General features: G+C 40.0%; 1 protein-coding gene across 4 annotated transcripts in view; it reads right to left on the bottom strand.

Moving 5' to 3' along the window:
* Window positions 1–68: 68 nt before the first annotated feature.
* Pcmtd1 (protein-L-isoaspartate (D-aspartate) O-methyltransferase domain containing 1) overlaps window positions 69–24,784 on the bottom strand; it is a 96,497-nt gene continuing 71,781 nt past the window's right edge. For all 4 annotated transcript variants that reach the window (XM_004837522.4, XM_087185717.1, XM_087185721.1 and 1 more), the window contains 3 exons: window positions 21,695–21,866; window positions 19,924–20,047; window positions 69–3,140 (listed from right to left, as the gene is read on the bottom strand). In XM_004837522.4, the coding sequence (XP_004837579.1) occupies window positions 2,773–3,140; window positions 19,924–20,047; window positions 21,695–21,866 (664 nt within the window). In that variant the 3' untranslated portion in view covers window positions 69–2,772. The remainder of the gene's footprint in view (window positions 3,141–19,923; window positions 20,048–21,694; window positions 21,867–24,784) is intronic.

Genomic DNA, 24,784 nt, shown 5'->3' with positions numbered 1-24,784 from the left:
ATCCATGGACCCACTGAGAAAGTTCAAATTTAAAATACGAAAAAAAGAAAAGCCAGGTCACTGGAGAATGATGCTTAAGTATGTGATTGTTTATTTTAAATAATTTTCCAAGTCTTCCAATAATTTAACAGGCTTTCTTTCACTTTCACCTCAGACAAAAAATCAACACATTTTTGGTATTTTAACCACTATGTATGCTATTTTAGTAACATTTTTCTTTATTAATACCAGAACCAAATATATCAACCAACAGGCAGTATAGATTCAGATTATCTTCTTGGTACCTATGGTGTTGTTGACAGATTCTTGGGACTAATCCGAAGCTAGATGCTATTTCAGGCACTTTCTCCAAAAAGCTGTGTGACTTAGGTAAAATAAACTACAACTTGAGGCCTACTTTCTTGTTGATAAAATAAAGGCCTAAATTAAATGATTTCTAATGTCTTATGTATCTATAAAATTCCCTAATGATATCCCCCATCATTTTCACTTACTTTTACTTCATCTTTATTTTCTATTTCTTTATTGTAGAGCATAATTTTCCATACAAGTAAACCTGAATTTTTTAAAAAATAAAACCCAAAGAACTTTTATAGTCCAATATATCTGTATTAATAGAAAAAACCTTCACTTGAATTTTTACCACCTCTTTATTTAAAGTCACTAATAAAGTCACACCTGTAAAATAAGCGTATTTAGAAACACAAAAGATACATTTCAATGACAAAAAATACGTAATGATCATGAAAATCTACTTTGCCAAGGTCAACAGAATGAAAGACAATATGAAAATGTCAACCTTCAAATATATCCTTAACAAAAGCTCTCCTAAATAGTAATCATGGTAGAATATATATTTTTACATATCTGAACACTAGCTCCAACAAAAAAATGGAAATGGGGGGCAAATAAGATGAAAGCTCTTCCTAGGTTTTCTAGATAAAAATACGTGGGCACCAGAATTCAGAAATAAACTTCTGAATTAGTTGACTCAAAATCAAAGGAACGTTTCTAATAAAATGTATGACAGAAGTATGAAACTGACTTTTTTTCTTTCTTTGATAGATGAGATAGGGCATTTCTTGATAATAATAGTTTAATATTCACCTCAGAAAAAAAATCAGACACTCTCATTCCATACCACCACTACCCCAGCCATGGGTGTAAGACAAACACCTTCCCTGAAATTACCTTTCACATTACTAAAATATCCTCAATTGTGTGGCACAATTTCATGTTTAGACTGTTTCAAACAATTGTTTTAGATGTATGGGACTATTGGAGCTGAGACTGTTGAAACAGTGTCTGAGTCTGAGAAAAGAGATTATAATTCTTTCACTTACAGTGACTGAGTTTCCTTGAGCATACCTGAATGACTACTGTCATGGTGATGCTGGTGGACAGTGATAGTTCCAAATTTTTGCCTTTAAAAAATATATGACCCATGTAACACTAAATAGAAATACATTACACTGTATGCTTTCTTAACATGGAATGACTTGTTTTCAGGTCTTACTAGGAAAAAAAATACCTTATAGTGAAATTTACTACCTGGTTTTATCACTGATAAGCTATGTGACTTAAGTATGTAACATAAAGCAAAAGTGAGAACCATTATCATTTTAATGAAGAAAACAGAAAAATATGGCAAGTTAAATGAACATGGTGTAGGGTCCCAAATATTACACTGTAATTCTGAACCTAATTTTTAACACATAGGCATCTACATACAATTTCTGTGACTATTTCTTGTAACAGAGAGATCCAAAGCAAATGTAGGCAAGCTCAGCCCTACCTTGTCAAAGATAAATATTCTGATGAACTCTAAGTCTCACGTGCTAAAGTGCATCAGCTGACCACACATGCTCTGCTACTTGGAGCTCCCAAGAAGTGGTCACTCGTGCTCACTCCTTCACACACTCTACACTATCAGTCAGACAGGACAATGAACTTTTTAAAACTAAATATTTATACAGTGAACTACAGGAAAAAATCCTAAATACACTACCTTTTAAAATTCCAGAGAATGAAGATAGCCTCATTAGTTTTAAATACTGAAAATGTAAAGGGTCCATACAAATTAAGAGTTGGGTTAAGTACAGACTTCCTATTGCACTTGCTGCTGTGCTCTTTAAATCTCTATAAGAGAAGCAAGTATTTTCCCCATGTTGTTTGGCAACAAATTCAAAAGCAAAAGTTGCAGGGCTGTAAAGTTGCATTAAATTTATGTTTTTAAAGCTAAATTATTCAATATATTGTACTATTATTGCACTCATGTATTGCCCGGAATATATCTTCAGCAATTTAGCAAGAGTGATTGAAACAAAAGGTAAATAGGTCCACAAAGCATCTGATTTCCTTGTTAGATAAAGTTTTCATAGAGGAAACACCAACAACTGCAATTCAAACCAGATCATATATGCTTAATGATTATTTAAACCTTACAGAAAGTTAAATCTAACCCTCACTACTAGAAATCTGTAAGGAATCAAAAGAGGATTTATAGTACACAAAGTCTTGACTATTGTTGCATTCCACTTTGAAAATCACTGAGTTAAAACAGCATTTTTCCAAGATTTAAAGAAAAATAGATTTTATAAAAGAGATAGATTCTTTTTAATCAATGAGTACATTGTTTTTGTTACTGACAAACAAGTTATACTTTTTTTCCACTATAATTCACTCTGGTCAAAGAAATAATTCTTTAAACTCCGAATAAATGCTACATTTTCAAGACTAAAGGAGTATCAGTAGGCATTTTTTCTTCTTGATTTATTTGTCTCTAAAATATGTCAAGTAAGCTTTTAAAGATTCAGGGAGGGGCAGCTTCATGATTTTTTCTCTCAGGAAATTTTGAGGTGGCTCCTCCGGCTTCATGGCTTCACTGTGATCTTTCTCTTCCTCTTCTTTGTTATCTTCTTCCATTTTCTCATCCTCCTCACTGTCTAGAGGCTGAGGAATAAGCTGGTTACCCACAAATACATAAGTGTTAATCCTCTGCTTAACTTTCTTTCTTTTCCTCTTGGGTGGAGCTCTTTGAGGAATCCCCTTGGCCTGCATCTCATCATTTATGAAATTTCTAAGTGTGCGTCGAATGTAAATACGAGCCAAGTCCTGTAGATTCCTGACAGCACAGGGGGCTAAAAACAAATTTTAAAAAATTAGACACTGTTTACAGCTTCACAGAACAAAACATGTCTATTCTTAGTACATTTTTGTAAATACAAAACTATAAAACCTGACTTTGGGGGCATTTATTACATGCTGAGGATCATTCTAGGTACCTAGGAGAACAGACAACATATAGGTTTAAAAGGTATAAGGGGTAGGGCACATTTGTCCCTAGACTCTCTGGAAGGATAAGTAAGAATTTAGAAACCGAGTGAGAATAGAGTGATTACGGGACAAGAATAGGAAAGCAACTTTATCCTACATATCCTTTCACACATATGAAAACCACAATCTATTAAAAAGAAAACTCTAAGGCAGCATTTAAATAGCTGTCTCTGTCTGCGAAAGCCATCACACATACACAGAGCTTTCTTTGTTTTTTACAGAATAAGCAGAATTAAACCCATGGCAAAAGACCACAGAGGTCATGCCATGAGTAAACACAGCCTGAAGAAACATCACCATTTTTTTAAGGTAGCAATATTTACTTATATGAAATATATCAAAGAGTCTGGATGAATCTCCTATCTGCTTAGTCCTATTTCTCATCGATATATAAATGTATAAACCCTAGAGCCCACATGTTCTTGTTGCCTGTTCCAATAAATTACAGAGAAATAAATTTTTTTACAACCCACCTGCAACTGATTTTTCCTAGTTTCCAACCCTGTGAAAATAAAACTATTATCAAGGATCCTTTTCAAATGTCTAAATACAATCCAAAATGAAACAAAGCCATATTCATTTAAGCAGTGTTAAAAATCTTTATTTATTTTTCTTAATTTCTTTACTCCTGATATTCTTTGTCTGGATATCCCCTTTCTAAATGTTTTTGTTGTAACAGCTAAAATTCTGCCTGCTTCAGTTATGGGTGTGGTTGATCTCTACCTGCAGACTGCAGAGGAATCAGGGAGTCGCCTTCTCCGGTCTCCTCAGGCCCTACAGGCATGGGTCTTGCATGGTACATGCCCCTGCCAGGGCTCTCCCAACATGCTCCCTGTGTCTTTCTCACCAACCCTAACGGTCAGGCTATGCCCAACACCTCCCAGACACACCTGCAATAGTACATAGGGTTTTTCACTTAACTTTACCATAGACTTTTAAGCCTAATTTAAAAATCTCTTAGCAGTTATCTATTGTTCAACTACAAAACCCCTTCTTTAAACTTTTTCCAACCCTGAAACAAAAATAACTTCAAAGAACCACACTGGGTTCATTCAGCTAGAAATTACTTCTTTTCTACTGGTCTAGACTTGGCCCTACTGTACACGGAGTAGAAACTAAAATACTATAAAGAATCTGAGTTCAAATCCTGCTTCTGCCACTGGTCAATTTGAACATGGATAAGTAATAACAGATGTGAGACATCATCCCTTAGATGTTAAAATGTACAAAATTCTGCCTGCTCTGAATCTCTTTCAAAATAGTTCACTATCAGAAGATTCTATGTTCAACTCCTGGCTGGCTTGCCAAATTGTACCATGGGAAAGATTTAACAGGTAGATTCCAGGCTTTTGTATATACAATAAACAAAGAACTGCAAGCATACATCCAATGGTGAAAGAAAAGCAGTTATATTTACGGAAAATGTGCTCAGGGATCAGTGCCAGTAGAAGCAAAAATGTGGCATGAACAAAAAAGTGCTGGAATGACAGGAAAAGCAAAAAGCATTCAGATGAATCAGGCTTCTGGATTTCTAAGGAAGTGCACTCTAGCACAGGTACCTCTCACTGGGTTTCTGGGTTAGACTAACTGGAATGATTAACAGAGTGCTGAAGCATCCTGAGTTTGGGGCTTTTAACAAGTATGTTTGTTCTAGAATTCACTCTGATTAAGTTACAATGGAAGGAGGACTGCCCCTGGGATGTTGCCCAAATTCAAGTCAGGCAAAGGAGGGGGTTTCTCAGCCCTCATTGTGCTAGATTCACTCAGCAAACATTTGTTAAACAATAGGTCAGGTACTTAACTCATTTAGACATAGTGAGTGATTTAGACTGCTTAAGTTCCCGCACTCAAGGAGATTTTATATATATTTGGGAGAGGGTAGGCAAATGAACAAAACAATTTAGAGGGGTACATGAAGAAAATAAAATACTAGTAATCTGTCTGTTTGACTCGTTGGTCACAATTCGAGGAAGTTACATTTTAGCTGACATTTAAATAAAATGGGGTTTGGGTCAAAGCTCTAATAAGCAAACGAGTTTAGCCTATTCAAGGACTGAGTGAAGGCTCATGTAGATGACATTTAGAGTCTTCTGGAATAGTATCTACTGTGAGACCAAAACGACTCCATTTTGCTAAAAATGCACCACTCCCCTAGTCTCTCACAAGTTAATGGTTAAAATGTGCTTGCTTTGGGACAAAAGATACAACCTGTAATGAAACAAAGTTCCTGAGTTAATTGCCCAGCCATCTGTTTGCCCAAGAAATGAATGTTCCAGGCCCCCTATCCATAAAACAATCTGTAGATGTGCTGACTGTCAGTACGTAATGGTTGTGACTATTAGTCAGTGTGTCTGCTGACCATCAGTACGTGACAGTCGACCACTAACCTTTGTCCCTCTTTTCCCTCGTAAAACCTACATGTAGCCACCCCTCAACCCCCGATGCACCTGGCCAATCAGAAATGTACACTTCATGCTTGCTAATTGTCAAGCAATCATGTAACTGCCAAGTAAAATCTCCAAACCTTGCTGTAACCTCTATAAAAACCCCGCTAATTTGAAATTCAGGGCTCTCAATCTCGATCCGCTGTGTCGGTGACAATTGAGAGTCCCTGCTTGAGCTTGAACAAACGACCCTCGTGCGATTGCATCGGAATCGGCTCCTTGGTGGTCTTTGGGGACTTCGCGATCTGGGCACAACATTTGGGGGCTCGTCCGGGATCCCCAAGACCCCAGGACCCCCGTACTGTAGGGTCAACACTGGCCGGTGAGTGTCTGATGCTCTTTGTCTGTAATTCGGGGGCCCAATTTCTGAGTAGGTTGGCAGACGGTCTAGGTGGATGCGCTGTGAGGGCCGCTGACCCGGGATCCTGGAAGACGTTCCAGATCCTTCTGGAGGGGACGGAGTGCCCCATGGGTATGAGTCTGTGAGACTCCTGGAGGGATGGTGCGGGTCGCTCCCACGGTACGGCTTGAGGCCGTCGTCCCATTTTCGGTATTGCCTCCAATCGGGCAGAGGCCGGTTTTGTCTTGCTTTCTGTTTTTTTGTTGTATGTGTTTGTCTGTTTATTGTGTTGACTTGGACTGAGACGATGCGACAGACTGTGACTACCCCTCTATCCCTCATGAGGGACCATTTTAAAAAGGTCAGGGAGCGTGCTCATAACCTAAGTTTAGAAATTAAAAAGACTAAATTCATTACCCTTTGTAGCTCGGAATGGCCCGCCTTTGGGGTAGGTTGGCCACCCGAGGGGACCTTTGATCTAGGGACCACAAAGAGATTCCGGGAGGTCATCTTCCGTTCTCAGACGGGACACCCTGATCAAGTTCCCTACATTGTCACTTGGGAGAGTCTAATCTGCGACCTACCCCATGGGTCAAGCCCTTTTTGCCTCCACAGAAACAACAGCCAGAGATAATCCTGACAGCCTGTGAAAAGACTCCCAGAGAGCGTGGGGAAAAAAGAAAAACCAAAATCAAGCCGACCGTGCCACTTTACCCGGTCCTCCAAGGAGGGGCTGAGGAAGATCTCATTTTTCCTCCCCCTTACTCTCTCTCTCCTCCTCCACGACAGCAGGCAGAAAGAAATGATCTGGCCCTAGCCGGAGCTGGGGAAGGAGGGCCGGCCCCGGGTGCTGGCAACCATGATGGCCCCACCCAGAATACTTGCCACCAGCATGCCGCCTCGCTGGCAGACCCGGCAGACTCTACTGTTTGTCTGCTGAGAGCGATAGGGCCCCCTGATGAGCATGGTAACCAGCCTCATCATTACTGGCCCTTTGCCACTAGTGACCTCTATAACTGGCGTACTCAACACGCCAAATTCTCTGATAACCCTAGGGATTTAATTAACCTGTTAGAAACTGTCTTGTTCACTCATCAGCCCACCTGGGATGATTGTCAACAACTCCTCCAGATCCTGTTTACCACAGAGGAGCAGGAGAGAATCCAAAACGAGGCCAGGAAATTGGTTCCTGGCGATAATGGTCAACCCACCATCAATGTTGACACTATCAACCTTTTATTCCCTTTGTCTCGGCCCAACTGGGACTTCAACACAGCAGAAGACAAGGAGAGGCTCCGGGTCTATCACCAGGCTCTGTTGGGAGGTCTCAAAGCGGCAGCTCACAAGCCCACCAATTTGGCCAAGGTAGGAGATATACAGCAGGGGCCAAATGAAAGCCCTGCAGCCTTCCTAGAAAGAATTCAGGAAGCCTTCCGTAGGTATACTCCTATGGACCCAGAAGCAACTGAGACAAAGGCAGCTGTAGTAATACATTTTGTCAACCAGGCAGCGCTAGATATTAAAAGAAAGTTACAGAAAGTAGATAGATTGGGAGAAAAGAGCATTCAGGACTTAGTGGCAGTGGCAGAGAAGGTATATAACAACAGGGAAACCTCAGAGGAGAAACGGATAAAAGCAGATGACTGCCAGGCCTGAAACTTAGCTCAAATTCTTCTGGCCAACTCTGTGGGAGAGCCGAAGGAACATGAACGTCGTTTAAAAAAGATTGCGGCAGAAGAACAAGGTAAGGGGGGATATAGGGATCGCCCCCCGATTGGGAAAGAACCAGTGTGCTTACTGCAAAGAGGAAGGCCACTGGGCTAAAGAGTGCCCCAAAAGGCCAAAGGGGGACCACCCAAAGGCCTCCGTCTTGACCATGGACGAACTAAGTGACTAGGGGGGACGGGGTTCGGCACCCCTCCCCGAGCCCAGGGTAACCGTAAAAGTGGAGGGGAGACCTGTCGAGTTCCTAGTGGATACAGGAGCTCAACATTCAGTTTTACTTGAACCTCATGGCCATGTTTCTGACAAAACTTCCTGGGTTCAAGGAGCCACAGGCATGAAAAAATATTCATGGACTACCCGAAGAATGGTGGATTTGGGAGTGGGCCGGGTAACCCACTCATTTATGATTATACCAGACTGCCCCTACCTTTTGCTGGGAAGAGACTTGCTCACTAAATTAGGGGCTCAAATCCATTTTCAACCCGGGGGCACAAAGGTCTTTAACCAAGAGGGAAGGCCCATCCAAGTGCTAACCATGAGCCTTGAGGATGAATATCTGTTACATTAGAAACAGCCCCCTCCTGATCCTGACATGGAACAATGGCTTGCCATGTTCCCGCAAGCATGGGCAGAGACTGGGGGCATGGGACTAGCTGCACACCAGGCACCTGTGTTCGTAGAGATAAAGCCAGGAGTGGACCCTGCGTGAGTCTGCCAATATCCCATGTCCCTAGAGGCCCACAAGGGAATAACTCCACACATCAAGAGGTTGCTTGCCCAGGGTATTCTAAGGCCCTGCCAATCAGCCTGGAACACCCCCTTGTTGCCGGTGCGAAAACCTCACTCAAATGACTATCGACCAGTGCAGGAGCTCCGTGAGGTAAACAAGAGAGTCATGGATATCCACCCTACGGTGCCTAATCCATACACCCTTCTGAGTTCACTCCCCCCAAGCCATAAATGTAACACGGTCTTATATCTCAAAGATGCCTTCTTTAGCCTTCTGCTGGCACCCAAGAGCCAGCATATCTTTGCATTTGAATGGAGTGACCTGGAACAAGGCCTTAACGGACAGTTAACTTGGACCCAATTACCTCAGGGGTTCAGAAATTCTCCCAGCATCTTCAATGAGGCCCTGCATGAAGACCTGGGTGAGTTCCACCTCCAAAACCCCCAATTGACTCTGTTACAATATGTAGATGATCTCCTCATAGCAGCTGAGATGCGGGAAGACTGCCTAGATGGAACCAAGAAACTCTTGACGGTCATAGGGGAACTGGGGTACCAGGCGTCCACCAAAAAGGCCCAGATCTGCAAACCCGAGGTATGCTACCTGGGGTACATGCTTAAAGAGGGGCAAAGATGGGTATCAGACACTAGAAAAGAGACAGTTCTTAAGATACCCATGCCAGGAGTTCTTGGGATCAGCTGGCTTCTGCCGCTTATGGATACTGGGGTTCGCGGAGCTTGCAAGGCCCCTTTATGAGGCAACTAAAGACAATCAGGCCTTTCAACGGACAGAAAAACTACAAAGGTCCTTCGACCAAATTAAGGCTGCCTTGTTGTCAGCACCGGCCTTGGGCTTGCCCGATATTACTAAGCCCTTCCACCTTTACATTGATGAAAACAAAGGAGTTGCCAAGGGCATCCTAGTCCAATATCTAGGGCGATGGCGCTGCCCAGTGGTGTACCTATCAAAAAAACTCGATCCAGTTGCGTCTGGATGGCCCCCATGTTTGAGGATGATCGCGGCAGTGGCCCTGATGGTCAAAGATGCTGACAAGTTGACACTGGGCCAAGAACTGTACGTGACCACTCCCCACGCTATTGAGGGAGTCCTAAAACAGCCTCCAGATGGATGGCTCAGTAACACTCGCCTGACCCACTATCAGAGCTTACTCCTAAACCCAGCCCGAGTTGTTTTTCAGACCCCAGTTGCCTTGAATCCAGCTACACTGTTGCCAGACCCAGACTTAGAGACTCCACTCCATGACTGTAGGTACATGGGACTCGAGCTGATCTGAGAGACCAGCCATGGTCAGATGCTGAAGACACCTGGTACACCAATGGGAGCAGTTTTGTCCAGAATGGCTGGAGGTATGCAGGGGCGGCTGTGGTCACTGAGACTGAGGTCGCTTGGGCTGAGCCCTTGCCCACTGGAAAGTCAGCACAGCGAGCAGAGCTCATAGCGCTAACCAAGGTGCTGACTTTGGGAAAAGGCCAGAGACTAAATGTGTATACAGACAGCCGGTATGCCTTTGCCACCGCACACATCCATGGGGCCATCTATAGGGAGAGAGGACTGTTGACGGCTGAAGGAAAGACTATTAAAAACAAGGAAGAAATTCTCACCCTGACGGCCCTGTGGCTACCAAAAAGACTGGCCATTATTCATTGCCCGGGGCACCAAAAAAGCAACACTCCAGTTGCTAGAGGAAATAACCTAGCTGATCAGACAGCCCGGAAAATAGCCTTAGAGACTGATCTGACACTAACCAATCAGCTACCCGATCCAGGAAGTGCTGCCCTGCCAGAAAAACCCCAGTATACTGAAAAAGACTTAAAATGGACAAAACAATTACCTATGCCCCAGTGCCTCAACGGATGGTGGAGATCCTCTGATTGTAGGGTCATCCTGCCTGAAACACTGGGAGAACAAGTTCTCTCCAAAATACACCGGGCCACCCACATGGGCACTCGAAAGATGCTAGACCTCTTGAGACACGCTGGAATCAAGGTCCGAGACGCTAACTCCAAAAGAGAACACATTGTCACTATTTGCAAGGCCTGTCAACTGACCGATGCCACTTCAAATAAGGCAAATCCTGGCAACAGGATGAGAGGAAACCGACCTGGAACATACTGGGAGTTGAACTTCACTGAGGTAAAACCTGGAAGGTATGGTTGTAAGTACCTGCTAGTTTTTGTAGACACTTTTTCAGGATGGACAGAAGCTTTTCCTACCAAACATGAAACAGCACAGATTGTAGCCAAGAAACTGCTAGAAGACATCTTGCCAAGGTATGGTTTCCCAGTAATGTCAGGGTCAGACAATGGACCTGCCTTCATTTCCAAGGTGAGTCAAGGTTTAGCACAGGTGCTGGGGGCAGATTGGAAATTACATTGTGCATACAGGCCCCAAAGTTCAGGACAAGTAGAGAGAATGAAAAGGACCCTAAAAGAGACCTTAACTAAATTAACCTTAGAGACTGGCGGTGACTGGATGACTCTCCTCCCCTTTGCCCTCTATAGGGTACGTAATTCTCCCTATAAATTAGGAATGACACCCTTCGAAATTATGTTTGGAATACCCCCTCCCATTATCCCTAACCTCCAGTCAGAAGTGCTGATTGAATCTGAATTTGATGATCAAAAATTGTTGTTTTCCTTATACAACCTTCAGAGTGTCCACAGAGACATATGGCCCCAGTTAAAAGCTCTGTACGAGTCTGGACCACCTCCTGAGCCCCATCGCTTCCGACCAGGAGACTGGGTCTTTGTCCGGAGACATCGACAGAAGAACCTTGAGCCTCGTTGGAAGGGACCCTATGTTACTCTCCTGACCATGCCCACTGCTCTCAAGGTCGATGGAATTGCCTCGTGGGTACATTACACTCTCGTCCGCCCTGCAGATCCACACGCCGTCCTAGACGACTTCATCCCATCATGGCAGGTGTCCAAGGACCACAACAACCCTCTCAAACTCAAGCTGCGTCGTCGTCGGTCATAATTATAGTGACTATACTCTTAACACCAGTATTGGGAAGACAGAATCCACATGCTCCCCTAAACTTAACTTGGATGATCATTAGCACATCCACGGGCAACACTGTCAACAGTACATCTAAAGTGGTGCCACCGCTGACCTGGTGGCCCACCCTTGACTTTGATCTGTGTCGACTCGCTGCCGGGACCTGGATCACTGGAGACTGGGAAATCGGACCTGGGGGAAAACCCGTATGTAAAACAGGTACCAACAAATGCAATGAAAGTCTGACCCCCCCTTGGGTGTCCCTAACCATGGCTCCAAGGGGACTAGGCCCCAGGTGTAGCCGACCCACTGAAATGTTTTGCAAAACACCGCTTTCTATGTCTGCCCGGGGGAAGGACGCTCAAGATCTCAAGTGGAAAAATGTGGGGGAAGTGATGAGTTTTATTGCGCAAAATGGGGATGTGAGTCTACAGGTGCCATCTTGTGGGCTCCACTTGTCACAGATGACTTAATTTCTTTAAAAAGAGTCCCTGGGCACCCCCGGCCTTCAAACAGGCCACAATAACGGCAACATCAGGGTCCTTAGCGGTCCATGCACAGGATTCCTCTGTAACCCAGTTAGACTTTTGTTTACTGACCAAGGTAAAAAATATACCAGATGGGAATCGGGCCAAACATGGGGACTCTGCCTACATCAGGATGGTCATGACAATGGGCTGTTATTCACTGTAAGACTAAAAATAGAACCATACATTACGGGGCCTCCCCGACCAGTTGGGCCAAATTCTGCACTAGCCCCACTGGCCCCCCAGATCCTTCTAGACCCACCAAGCCCTCTCCCCAAAAAACCTCACCCACGCCCCCGAAGCCTCCCACGTCCCCACCGTGCCCCAGCTTCCCTCACAGGTTGCCACCCAGGGGCCCCTAGCCAACCTCAACCCCGACCAGGACCCCCTTTGGGGACTGATGGTTCACACTTTCAAGGTCCTTAATGCCTCCAGACCAGATCTTAGTCTTGTTGGCTGTGCTATGACAACAAGCCCCCTTATTATGAGGGAACAGCTTTCTCAGGAAATTTTACTGAGTCATACAGTCCCACTCTATGCAGGTGGCAACAGAAGGGAAGAGCCAGGCTGACCCTACAGTCTGTGACTGGACAGGGAGTCTGTGTTGGCAGTGTCCCGGCTACTCATCAACACCTTTGCAACCAAACTTATCAGTCTAGTTCAAAAAAATACCTCATACCCCCTTCTGATGGATGGTGGGCGTGCTCCACAGGACTTACCCCTTGCACACATGGAAAAGTGCTCAATCAGACTGGAGATTTTTGTGTACTAGTACAATTAGTTCCTAGATTGTTATATCATCAAGAAAAAGATATTTTCAATCGCTTGATTGAGTTCCCCGCCAGAGTTAAACGAGAAGTTATAACAGCCATCACTTTGACAGTTCTCCTAGGTTTAAGATTGGCTGGGGCAGGAACGGGGGTCTCATCATTAGTGTTACAAAATAAACATCACAATGATTTGAGAACAGCCATAGACATAGACATTGAGAGACTAGAGAGTTCCATTTCCCACCTACAAGAGTCTCTAACCTCCCTGACAGAGATGGTCCTCCAAAACCGAAGGGGGCTAGATTTAATTTTTCTTCAACAGGGAGGACTCTGCGTTGCCTTAGGTGAAGAATGTTGTTTCTATGTAGATCACTCAGGGGTGGTCAAAAAAATCTATGGCCAAAGTTAGAGAGGGCATCACCAAACAAAAACGAGAAAGGGAACAAACTCAAAATTGGTTCGAATCCTAGTTTAATTCCTCCCCATGGCTGACTACCCTAATCTCTACTCTATTGGGCCCCTTGCTTATTTTGTTATTACTGTTAACCCTTGGACCTTGTATACTCGATAGATTAGTCTCGTTCATCAGAGAACGCATCAACGCTGTACAGCTGATGGTACTCAGGTCCCAATACCAACCAGTTTCTACAGACCTAATAGAATTAAGCCCCAGAGGCCCATGATTGGTCCTCTATAGCATCATGAGAAGGGGGGAATGTGAGACCAAAGCGACTCTATTTTGCTAAAAATGCACCACTCCCCTAGTCTCTCACAAGTTAATGGTTAAAATGTGCTTGCTTTGGGACAAAAGATACAACCTGTAATGAAACAAAGTTCCTGAGTTAATTGCCCAGCCATCTGTTTGCCCGAGAAATGAATGTTCCAGGCCCCCTATCCATAAAACAATCTGTAGATGTGCTGACTGTCAGTACGTAATGGTCATGACTATTAGTCAGTGTGTCTGCTGACCATCAGTACGTGACAGTCGACCACTAACCTTTGTCCCTCTTTTCCCTCGTAAAACCTACATGTAGCCACCCCTCAACCCCCGATGCACCTGGCCAATCAGAAATGTACACTTCATGCTTGCTAACTGTCAAGCAATCATGTAACTGCCAAGTAAAATCTCCAAACCTTGCTGTAACCTCTATAAAAACCCCGCTAATTTGAAATTCAGGGCTCTCGATCTCGATCCGCTGCGTCGGTGACAATTGAGAGTCCCTTCTTGAGCTTGAACAAACGACCTTCGTGCAATTGCATCGGAATCAGCTCCTTGGTGGTCTTTGGGGACTTCGCGATCTGGGCACAAGATCTATAGTATCATATTAGTGACCATTTTCAATGTTTTATATCTAAAAGCTTGAGTAATGCATGCTAAGAGATTACACAGTTTCCTCAGGGTTATAAGTGAGGAAGATGGGCCTGAATGGAAGGTGCTGACTGCAGTGTAGGACACCTTGACAACCAAAAGGAGTTAGGTCATGACTCTGGAGCTTGGGTGCAAACTTGGGCTAGGGAGAGAGGAGAGGGAGTTCAGACAGAGGAGAAGCCTAAGCCTAAGAGTTTTACAAAGGGAATGAGGGAAAATAAACCTATTAAAAGTTTTGAGAATTCTAAAGGATCTAAGAAATAAAAATCATATTAAGTCTTTTATCTGGCTTAATTCTAGAACCTCTTTTATATCACTGCTACTCCCTGTCAAGAAATTAATTATATTCTTCCACTGCCAACAATGTCTGCTATTCTAGGAATGAACCTTTCAATCCTAAAACATCACCAGAACTATACCTGAATTTTACTAAAAACCAACTGGACCCAGTATGGAAAAAGATTCAGTCTTGGCTGTACTGACTTAAACACTCGGAAAATCCTAAAACAGCATCCAGATGAGTCTCATTTAAATGTTCTTTTGAGTGACACAAAAACATTTCGGTAATGGTCAGCCCTATCTATTCATATATTCCCTATATTTTCTATTCTTTTACATTCCCTTGTTTCTAATGATTCTAGTTATGAAAAAACGATTTAATAGATCAGACAATATTAGTCCTGACAGCTGTATAAAATTTATTTTAAATTTAATACATTCCCACCAGCTTGAATCACTGGTGGTACATCCATGACTGTCTCATCAGGCAGCTTGAACCACAGGTGGTACAAAGAGAGCTAATCAATTTTATCAGTCTTTTTACTAAGATTAATAAATGCCTATAAATGGACTGAATCTAGTTAGTTGCCTGAATGTGAATAATTACTGCCCAAATGTAAATATTAATACTATTCATATCAATTAAAATTACAATAACCAAAAATTTATTTATTTCATTAAATTAAAAGGAAAGTATACTCGTAAACAGTTCAATAACTCTCTAAATTTTAACAAGGAAATCTTACAAGTACCATTGCTGGTATATATAACATGCACTCACAACTGCTATACAACAAATTAACTGTATTACAATTTTTTACACCAGTTTAATTAAAGAACTGTAATATGGTGACAGCTGGTCTGCTAAATCAATGCTTTTTTTTTTTCCATTATTCTAATCAAAGACCCTCTGAGAAGCAGTACAAACTGCCCAATGCGACAGTCATGCATGTACCACTGATAGTTCAAGCTGGTGGGAACAATCAAATTCAAATGAGAGTTGCCCAGCATGGAGACATACCAATTATGGCCCGTCATTTACATGTTAAAAGCGTTTAACTCCAAAAGTATAGGTAAGCTTATCTCTAATGTACTTAACATGTTCATGATGGGGCCATAATTAGTACGTCTTACTGCCCAGTGGCTTGAACCACTAGTAGTACATAAACAACTATCCCATCAGGTGACTTTTTATTAATTTAATTAGTAAAAAATTAAAATTAGTAAAAAAGATTGATACAAGTGATTAGATCAGTTTGTACCACCAGCTGCCAGATGGGACAGTCATGTAACACCAGTGGTTCAAGCTGGCAGGAACATGTTAAGCTCCACGTATTTCTCCAAAGGTAGGTTTTATATAAGTTTTAAAGTAATCCCGGGACCAGAGATTTCATTTTATGTATTAACAAAGACTAAAAACAGTATTTTACAATATTGTATTTAAGTTAAACCATACAAAACATGTTTTTGGTGTAAACTACAAGGGAACCAACTTCATGATAGCTCAGTGTTCTACAATTTTTCTACACGTCTCTTCTGCCCCTGAACTTTAAACAATGTATCTTTATTTCTAGAATTTTACACATACACCACAGAAAGAAAGATGACTCTTAGAGAAAGGAGACTATTATTTGATAAGAGGAAGGGAATAAAGGGAGGGGAGTGAGGGAAGGAATATAAGAAAGGGTCATGGGGGATGGATATGCTAAAAATTTGTTATATGCATATATAAAAATACTACACTTGAAACTCAGCATTTTGTAAAATTAATAGCCACAAATAAAAATATATTTAAAGTTTTAAAAATAACAGTATGACTTTTAAGCTGAATAAAAATTAGTGATGATTCAGAGGAAAAATTATAAGTCCATTTTAATAAGCTATTTAATGAGTAACTTTATTGCTTTAAAATATATTTGGCACAGAACTTACATGTATTTTCTTAGGGTTTTTTGGTACCAGCATTCTTTTTTTTCTTTTTGGTACTAGCATTCTTTTCTATTTTAACTCCCTATAATTAAAAGGATAATGTTTTCTAAACAGTAAGCTATTCTGATTTTAACAGGAAAAGGAAATTTGTTCTTACTCTCTATATATCCTATAAAATTTTAGCAAATACCAATTTTCAGAACTTTTTTCATTCTGTATTTCTATACGATTTTATTTTTTAGAAACTCAGAATTCCTAACCCATTTTTAAAAAACTGTTGTTGACAACCAATGACTTTTTCTTTTTGTTATAGTAACTTCAAGTATACAGAGTCAGCAGTAAACTGAACCTGCAATATACCTGGCACATAGCTTCAAGAGTTACCTCTCCTGGTTAATCTTACTTTATCAACACCTCTGTCTTCTTCACAACTCATCCCAGATTATTCTGTTGAACGTTTAGACATACTCTGTATTTCAGGAATATGATGGACTTTTTTAAAAACTTGGCCTTCCACACCCCATTTTATCCTATTACGCTAAATTTATTTCTATTTTACATTCACATTTTGTAAATATGCAACCCAATCAATGAATCTTATCACCTATTTGGATGTGTCTGTGTTCACATTCTTAAAATGAGGGGAAAGGAATTGCTCCTTTATAGCATATAATCCATGTTATTCCTAAATTACATTATTGTAAAAGCACATTTACATATAAGACTCTAACAGAAACTAAATGAGAAAAACTGTCAGATAAAAAAGGAAATGACTACTGATAGAATTCTGAAGATTTTAATAGCATCTGTTAAAAAGTAAAACACTTAAACAGCTGTAGCACAAAAATCCACAGAGAAGTCTAGAAGTATGCTTATCCACAATGCACATGAGGCCTTTTAGGTCACTGTCAAATTATGTCAGAGAATTTTTTTTCATTACTTTTCTTTATTACTTTCTACTCTGTTGTGATAAATTAAGCAAACGAATCTTAAACTGTTAATTTTAATGTTTGAAAAATAAGGAAAAGAGTTTACTTTGCTATTCTTGTTTTTAGCATAGAATTTAGGTACTCAATAGCTATAGTATAGTATCGCCTATTACAATATACAATACATATATAGGTAACTATTTTTGGTGTACTAAAAGCAAACTTCAAGGAAACAATCATAATGAACACAGACACAAATGACGGTCACTTGGCCCTGCCTCTAAATAGGACTTTTATGTATCCTAGCACACCCAGCACATAACTTTTCTTTTGACTGGACTGGAAGTTTAAATTTATTGTTCCAGCCCAATAATATCACATTTCTAACAGAATGAGTCCCCCTTAGGATAATCTTTACTTTTTATCATTTATTTTTAATTTTCCGGTTTTATGTGGATTTGTTATATATACTTGGACTCAAATATTTTTGGAAGTAGCCAACGTATGTGGTTTAACAACAAGCATATTTTTAAAAGATGGTTGGGAATATTTTAATTATGGAAGGTTCAAAATTTTTTTAGTGCTGAGTACTTAAATCTCTTCCTAAATGAGATCAAAGTAAGAATATGGAATCAGAATTTATTTTATGAATCCTTAAGAGGGGTCAGGTCTCCTTTGACAGGGGCTCCCACTAAAGAATGCTCATAAAGTACTCTCCAGGGTCCAGGTGAAGAAATCTTTGAGACACTGACACTCTGAGAGAGTAACACTGACTGAGCTCCCTGAACCTCTCTGCATTACCTCCCTCATTCCTTCCCAAGGCACAGGGAATGCCTCGGATAAGTTGTGTAAGAAGCAGCTGGTCACATGTGGCTCTGCCATTCTGCCAGGATTCATCTCTTAACTGGACTCTGCTCACCCATGTATTTACACTGGCATGTGGGGAGGCTGCCTAGTACCATCTCGGGGGAGTGGGGGGGGGGTTCTCTAATGTAAGAATGTAGACCAGGTCTAGGGTAGAAGACTCAGAGATGGAGGGCCTACCTATCAAGCCAAAGGCCCTGGGGTTCAATCCCCGATACACCCCACCAGGTATGTAGACCTAAGCATTTGTTTTCCTCCCATGGACTTTGCTTGGCATTTCAATCCTTAGCTGTCTGGCCTCGAGTCCATTTCTCTAATTGGTAAGAACATGCACAGAGAAAAACAGGTATACTTTACCAACCTTCTGAAACTCTAACACCCCTTTTTACTAAGCTTTTATTACCTGCCAGACACTAAGCCAAGCACTTATAAATATTACTTTAATTTGTCAAAACCATCTCAAAAGGTCCCAAAGTCACACAGCTCAAGAGAAAGAAAAATGAATATTGAAAACAAAATTAACTCCCACCATAAAGCCAGATTCCTATGAAATAAAAGCAAATAAATCAAGACACACTCATTCTTTGGAAAAGAATTTTACTTAATAGTCAATATAATCATGATATACATCAAACCAATTAGTAACTTTCTCCGCTTTTTCTCAAGGTCTAATTGGCCCCTATAAAACTTCTTTGTCTTCTAACACCTTGTTCCCCTAACTTTCACTGGGTTTTCCTGATTTATCTCTAAATTTGGTTGATCACAGAACTAATCTAAAATCTTTTCTCTATCTCCTCTCCTCCCCAAAGTGGTCTCTTCTGTTCTCATCCAAGTAAAGCTTCAAATGACATCTTTATGTTGAAGATTCTCAATTTACACTTCTGTTGTGCAGAAGGTTTATGGCCACATGACTACCTGACATTTATGTTAATAGGCAGCTCAAACAAGCCCCATAAGAAATTTCTGCTCTTTCTATACCTATTTCCAAATTATGCCACCCGTCTTCCAAACAATAGCAGTGTCATCACTCAGCTGGATACTCAAGAAAAAACTGATTCCTTTTTTCCCTCTCCTCATCATTTGCTACATTTTTCTGCTTTCAATCTATCCATGGCAATATCAGCTCTCTCCTCAGGTATAAGAAAAGATTTATAACTGGCCTACTTCTCTTTTTTACCCAATGATAAGCTATCCTCCACAGCCAGCCAATGAACTTCTCACTCTCTGGATCTAACTCCCAGTCTGAGTAACAATGATGCTCTTTATTTTAGCCTTTACCCTTTTGTATTCACTTTCTGTAACCAAAATCTTGACATGGGAAGTTCTTTCATAATATTTCAGCAATAATTCAGATGCTGCCTCGACATAAAAACTTTCCTTATGACTATGCTCTTCCTCACAATCACTTTCTATCACATCACAAATTATAATTAACAAATTCATTTTTGGTTTGACTTGCCCCTTCTTTCCATGTTCCCATGACAACAACTAGCAGTATCCTGTACCAAGCAAGGCCTCATTTTCAAAAACGGTGAGTAAATGCCCTGAATATATTGCTGCATATTTAACTGCTCACAATTACACAGTCTATTAAATTCCAAGCATATGAGTTGAGCACTGTAAGTGACAATTCAATAAGAAAGCTCAAAGATCTACTTACGGAGTCCCACAGAATCTGGCTTGCCATTATCATTCTTACTTGGTTGCACAAGTGGAGCAAATGAAACAGCAAGGATATTTTTACTTTCCCAAGTGTTTTGTCCAGTGCGCATAATCTGTGTTAACTATTTAGAGAAAACAAAGAGAACAGCTTAATCCTGATAATGTGACTGCCTTACAGTCACATTTTAAAAGAATTGCCAGTGAGAGCTATATAATAACATATTTAAGTACAACCAAATTACTTTCATTTAAATATTTATTATAAATTAATGTAGAAGGAATCAAAAGTGTCTGCTGTTTAAGACGGGTTTTTCAATGCAAATGGAATATGGAAATATAGCCAGGTAAGCCTGCATGTTAGATTTGAGGTCTTATGGCTTGTAGGTATTAGGTATGACCACTGCCTTCCAAACTACATGTTTCAGAGAGATCTGGTCATTTGATTAAAGCATATTAAGACCATATTTCAATTACTGTACCAACAGACTGACTTCATGCTCTTCTATGGTAATGATGGTAATGAATTAGACTCTAATTCTAACCCTAACCTGATATCTCAAATAAATATAGTCCCAAAAGGACTAGGATTTTTATCAACTCAGCAACTATTCATCAAATCCTTAGGAAAAAAATAGCTTGCTCAACTTGAATTAGTATATTCAACTCATATTATAAAAAACAGCCCATTATTTTGTTTGATATTTGTATATTGTATAGTATAAATATTCAATAAAATATGATATGGAAGTAATATTTTAAATATTACATAATTTTTTTTTCTGGTACTGGGGACAGAACTCAGGACCTTGGGCTTGCAAGGAAGGTGTGATGCCACTGGGTTACATCCCTGGTCCCAACATAATATTTTAAATAATACAAAAACTCCACAACTATCATGCTAAATCACAGTCATCTTAGATAATCTAACTCTACTGTGTAACTGCAAGGTGTTTTAAACAACTCAGATTTAGTTTCATGTGACTAGATCATACTTCTTTGAAATACATTTTATAAATATTGAAGGTAATTTGTTTTTGAAATATTCTCCTTTTTGAATAAATTGTTTCATACATTTATTGTACTTAATAATTTCAAACCAAGGCAAAAAAGATAAATTCAATAATGCTCATAAATGGCTGAAGAATACTTCCAAATGAGTGTAGATGGTGCTGAATGAAGATTTAAAAATTTACTTGTTTCACTAATGAAGTTAGGCACTTCAAACCAAGTGCAAACATGATTTCTTTTCAGTGTGGTCAAGGAACTGAAAAACCATGGACACTGAGCTGCTGGCAGAGGTCATCACATTCAGCTAAGCACCTTTCAGGTGAAGACATCCAAGAGGGAGAAGTTCGCTCAAGGGCTCACACAGCAAGCAGGCTGACAGCAAGTGAAAGCCCATGTCTCCTCTGTCAAACTATGGGATTGTTCCTACATCTGTTTTACTTAATTTGCTGTCAGTGTCAAATTTTTGGCGCACATAGACAAGTAAAAAGTATTTCTTCTTTAAAAATTAAAATCACCAGGCACAGTGACACATGCCTATGATCCCAGCACTCAAGAGGGCGAGGCAGAAAGACTGTAGTGACTTCAAGGCCAGCCTGGGCTATACAATGAATTCAAGGCCACTCCTGAACTACACAACGAGTCCTTGCCCTCCTCCAAAATTAAAATACATCTTTCACATCCATTGAGTAACATTTCCCAATCTTAAGCTAATCAATGTTTGGTTCCTATGATATATTAAGTAAAAGGACAGTGGAAGTCACCTGATCTTCTATAGGCATAACTAGTATGCCTCCAACTTTCAGCAATATTTTCATGTAGTTTTCATGGTCTTTCTGGACCCCAGCTCCACAATAAATTCGATCATACTGATGACTGTCAGATGCTATTTGGAGGCAATTACCGACCACAAATGCAGGTTCACAGAACTCAAATCTGTTTGGAAAAACAAATTTTCATTCATTCAAGCAAAACATTAAATCTAAAAAAATTACCATAATCCTGTCCTTTGAAACAGTGAAATTACCAATTATTAAGGATAAAATATAATTGTAGTATTTGATTTAAATACCACACTTACAAAACTTAGCACTGACCAAGTGTATTGTTTTGTTATCAGTGGTACTGGGTATATGTTTTCAAAATATCAACCTACTTTTAAGTCATACTGAAATCTCACATCAAGCTAAAACACCGAATGTTAATGAAAAGCCCATCCACACCACCAATCTTGTGATCCTTCAAAATGATGTGGGATGATAGGAATCTTAAGGGTTAACAAATGAGAAAAGGCTTTACTTTCCATTATCTTTTTCTCAAAAAAGAAAAAAAAGTGAAGAGCCAGCACAAATGAGAGGGGCTCAGGCAAGTGCTCATCTTTGACAAATATTGCGCTGAGAGAACTCTGTCATAAAGAGATAGCCATATTCTGATCACAAACCCTCGCAATTACTACAGTTAGGGAGGTTTATCTAATAAATTCTGGCTGAGTAACTTAAAAGGCTGGGATAGAGAACAGAATGAATACTGCTTTTTCTTACTGTTGCTTCAGCCCCCATGATTTCTCTAAGCAACCAAAGAAGAGATGTGATTTAAAGTTCATCCAGGCAGCTTGTTTCTGGTTACAGTGTTGGTTCATGGTACACAGAGTTAAGGCTTTTACAAGCTATTCTATTTAGAGTTCTACTTTATTTCTTAAATGCTGACAAAACTGAAAAGACTTGAATACATAATATACAAAATCTCCAATGAATAAGATGTAACCTTTTAAAACCATTCTTATTCTTGTAAGATTATAGTAAATGTGACCATACAACAAAATCAAGCTGTTATTTGAGAATGAAATAGTTTGTATTAAAAGCTTTGGGATACAGTGAAAAATGACACTGATTTGAATCTCAAGCATTTTTACTTTGAAAAATATATCCTGTCCTTTGGTAATTAATAGTGGCCTTGTTACACAAGTTTCTATTAAAATTCACTAAAACACAGACACATTATGAACACATATTTACAGAAGTATTTGACAGAAGGATGCCCTGACCTTAATTTCCTATCTTTTAGATGGAGAGGGTAAGGGGAAGTGGGAAGGGCTGAGGGAGTAGGGGGAATAGTAACCAGTATATATGCTATATTCTCATCTCTGCACCCTCAAATTCACACTAAGCCTGCCTATGTTCCATTATTTGCTTTATTCAACTGCCACCTCACTGCTCCAATTTCTCAGGTCTCTCCCCGATCATTTTGCTCCTACTGCATAAAATAAGTTTCAACTTCCCAAGCAGGCCATGTAGGATCTCTATGATTGCTACAGTATAGATATGGTATGAGTGTGTCCCCCAAAGGTCCATGTATTAGAAGCCTGGTCCCCAGTCTGGCAATGTTGAGAGGTAGTGAAATCTTTTAAGAAGTGGGGCCTACTGGAAGGTAATTAGATTATTGGGAAACAAACTTCAGAAGTGATTAATGAGAATGGGTTAGGCCTGATGGGACTATATTAGTTGTTTGTAGTGCAACTACACTATCACCTCATTTTATGTTTGGCTTCTTCCAGACACAATGCTCACTGCTCTCAAACAAGCTCCCACAATGTAATGACATTTGCGATGTTATGATGCAGCGCAAGGCCCCACTAGATGTCGCTGCTTCAACTTAGCCTTTTACCTTGAAAACCAAGAGCCAAAATAAACCTCTTCCCTTATTAAGTACCCAGTCTCGGGTATTCTGTTATGGCAACACAAAGCTAAGACAATGATTCCACCATCAAATCACCCTTTCATTTTCACTTCCCAGCTCTGTCCCAACTTATACCTACTATGCTGGATCCAGATTGAATTACTTAAGTGTTTTGAAACCTTGTATCTGTGAATATGCTATTCTTTTAAGTAAAATGCCTTTCCCTTTCCTTCTTTCCTTAATAAATGCCTGCTGGGCCAGGGATTTAGCTCAGTGGTTCTGGTGCCTGCCTCGCAACCGCAAGGTCCCAAGTTTGATCCCCGGTACCCCCCCCAAAAAAAAAACAAGATAGGAGATGCTTTTGGGCCGGGGACTTAGCTCAGTGGTTCAGGTGCTTGCCTTGCAAGTGCAAGGTCCTGAGTTTGATCCCCGGTACCAATCAAGCAATCAATCAATAAATAAATCAATAAATGCCTGCCTGCTATCCTTTCACAATGAAAATTTACTAACATCTTTAAAATATGAGCTATCTAGTTTAGGGATCATATTTAATTTCTCTTACATACAAGAACATGAATACAATTGTTGATTATTTAAAATATAACCAAAATAAAATTTTTTGCTTTTAAGTAATTAGATACTGTGGATCATATGGTTTAATCATTTTATCAAATTCATCATAAAGATCCTTTTTTTAAGTTATTTTCAATAAATTCTACCTAAAATTTTTCATTCTAATAAAAATTTATTTTAAAAGCTTTTATTTGATAATAATTTACTTAAGTCTTATAATTTTCAAGATGAATATAAGCAAGAGAATTAAAGGTATCAAAAAATTGTGAGCTAGGTATGACTGCACACCTATAATCCCAGGACTATGGGAGGCTGAAGCAGAAGAATTACAAGTTCAAGCTTATCCTGAGTAATTTAGTGACTGTGAGAACCTGCTGCCAAAAAAAAAAAAAAAGGGTTGAGGATATAGCTCAGTGCACAGGAATTGGGTTCAATCCCCACTATTACCCTATAGTAAAAAATTTGATTATTAAACTTCTTTTATCATCAATTCTGTAAAATCAACTAAAAAATGCTTAGTTTAAAAACTTCTTAGTAGTTAAAATACAGATCACCAATAAACAATTTACAATTAAAACTACTTTTCATTATAGTAATATTTTATA

Source organism: Heterocephalus glaber, unplaced genomic scaffold (assembly GCF_053883595.1).
Source record: "Heterocephalus glaber isolate CG9 unplaced genomic scaffold, H.glaber_assembly_v1.0 deba00000281, whole genome shotgun sequence".
In the NCBI taxonomy this organism is placed as follows: domain Eukaryota; kingdom Metazoa; phylum Chordata; class Mammalia; order Rodentia; family Bathyergidae; genus Heterocephalus; species Heterocephalus glaber.
This window is presented reverse-complemented; position numbering and strand designations above follow the sequence as displayed.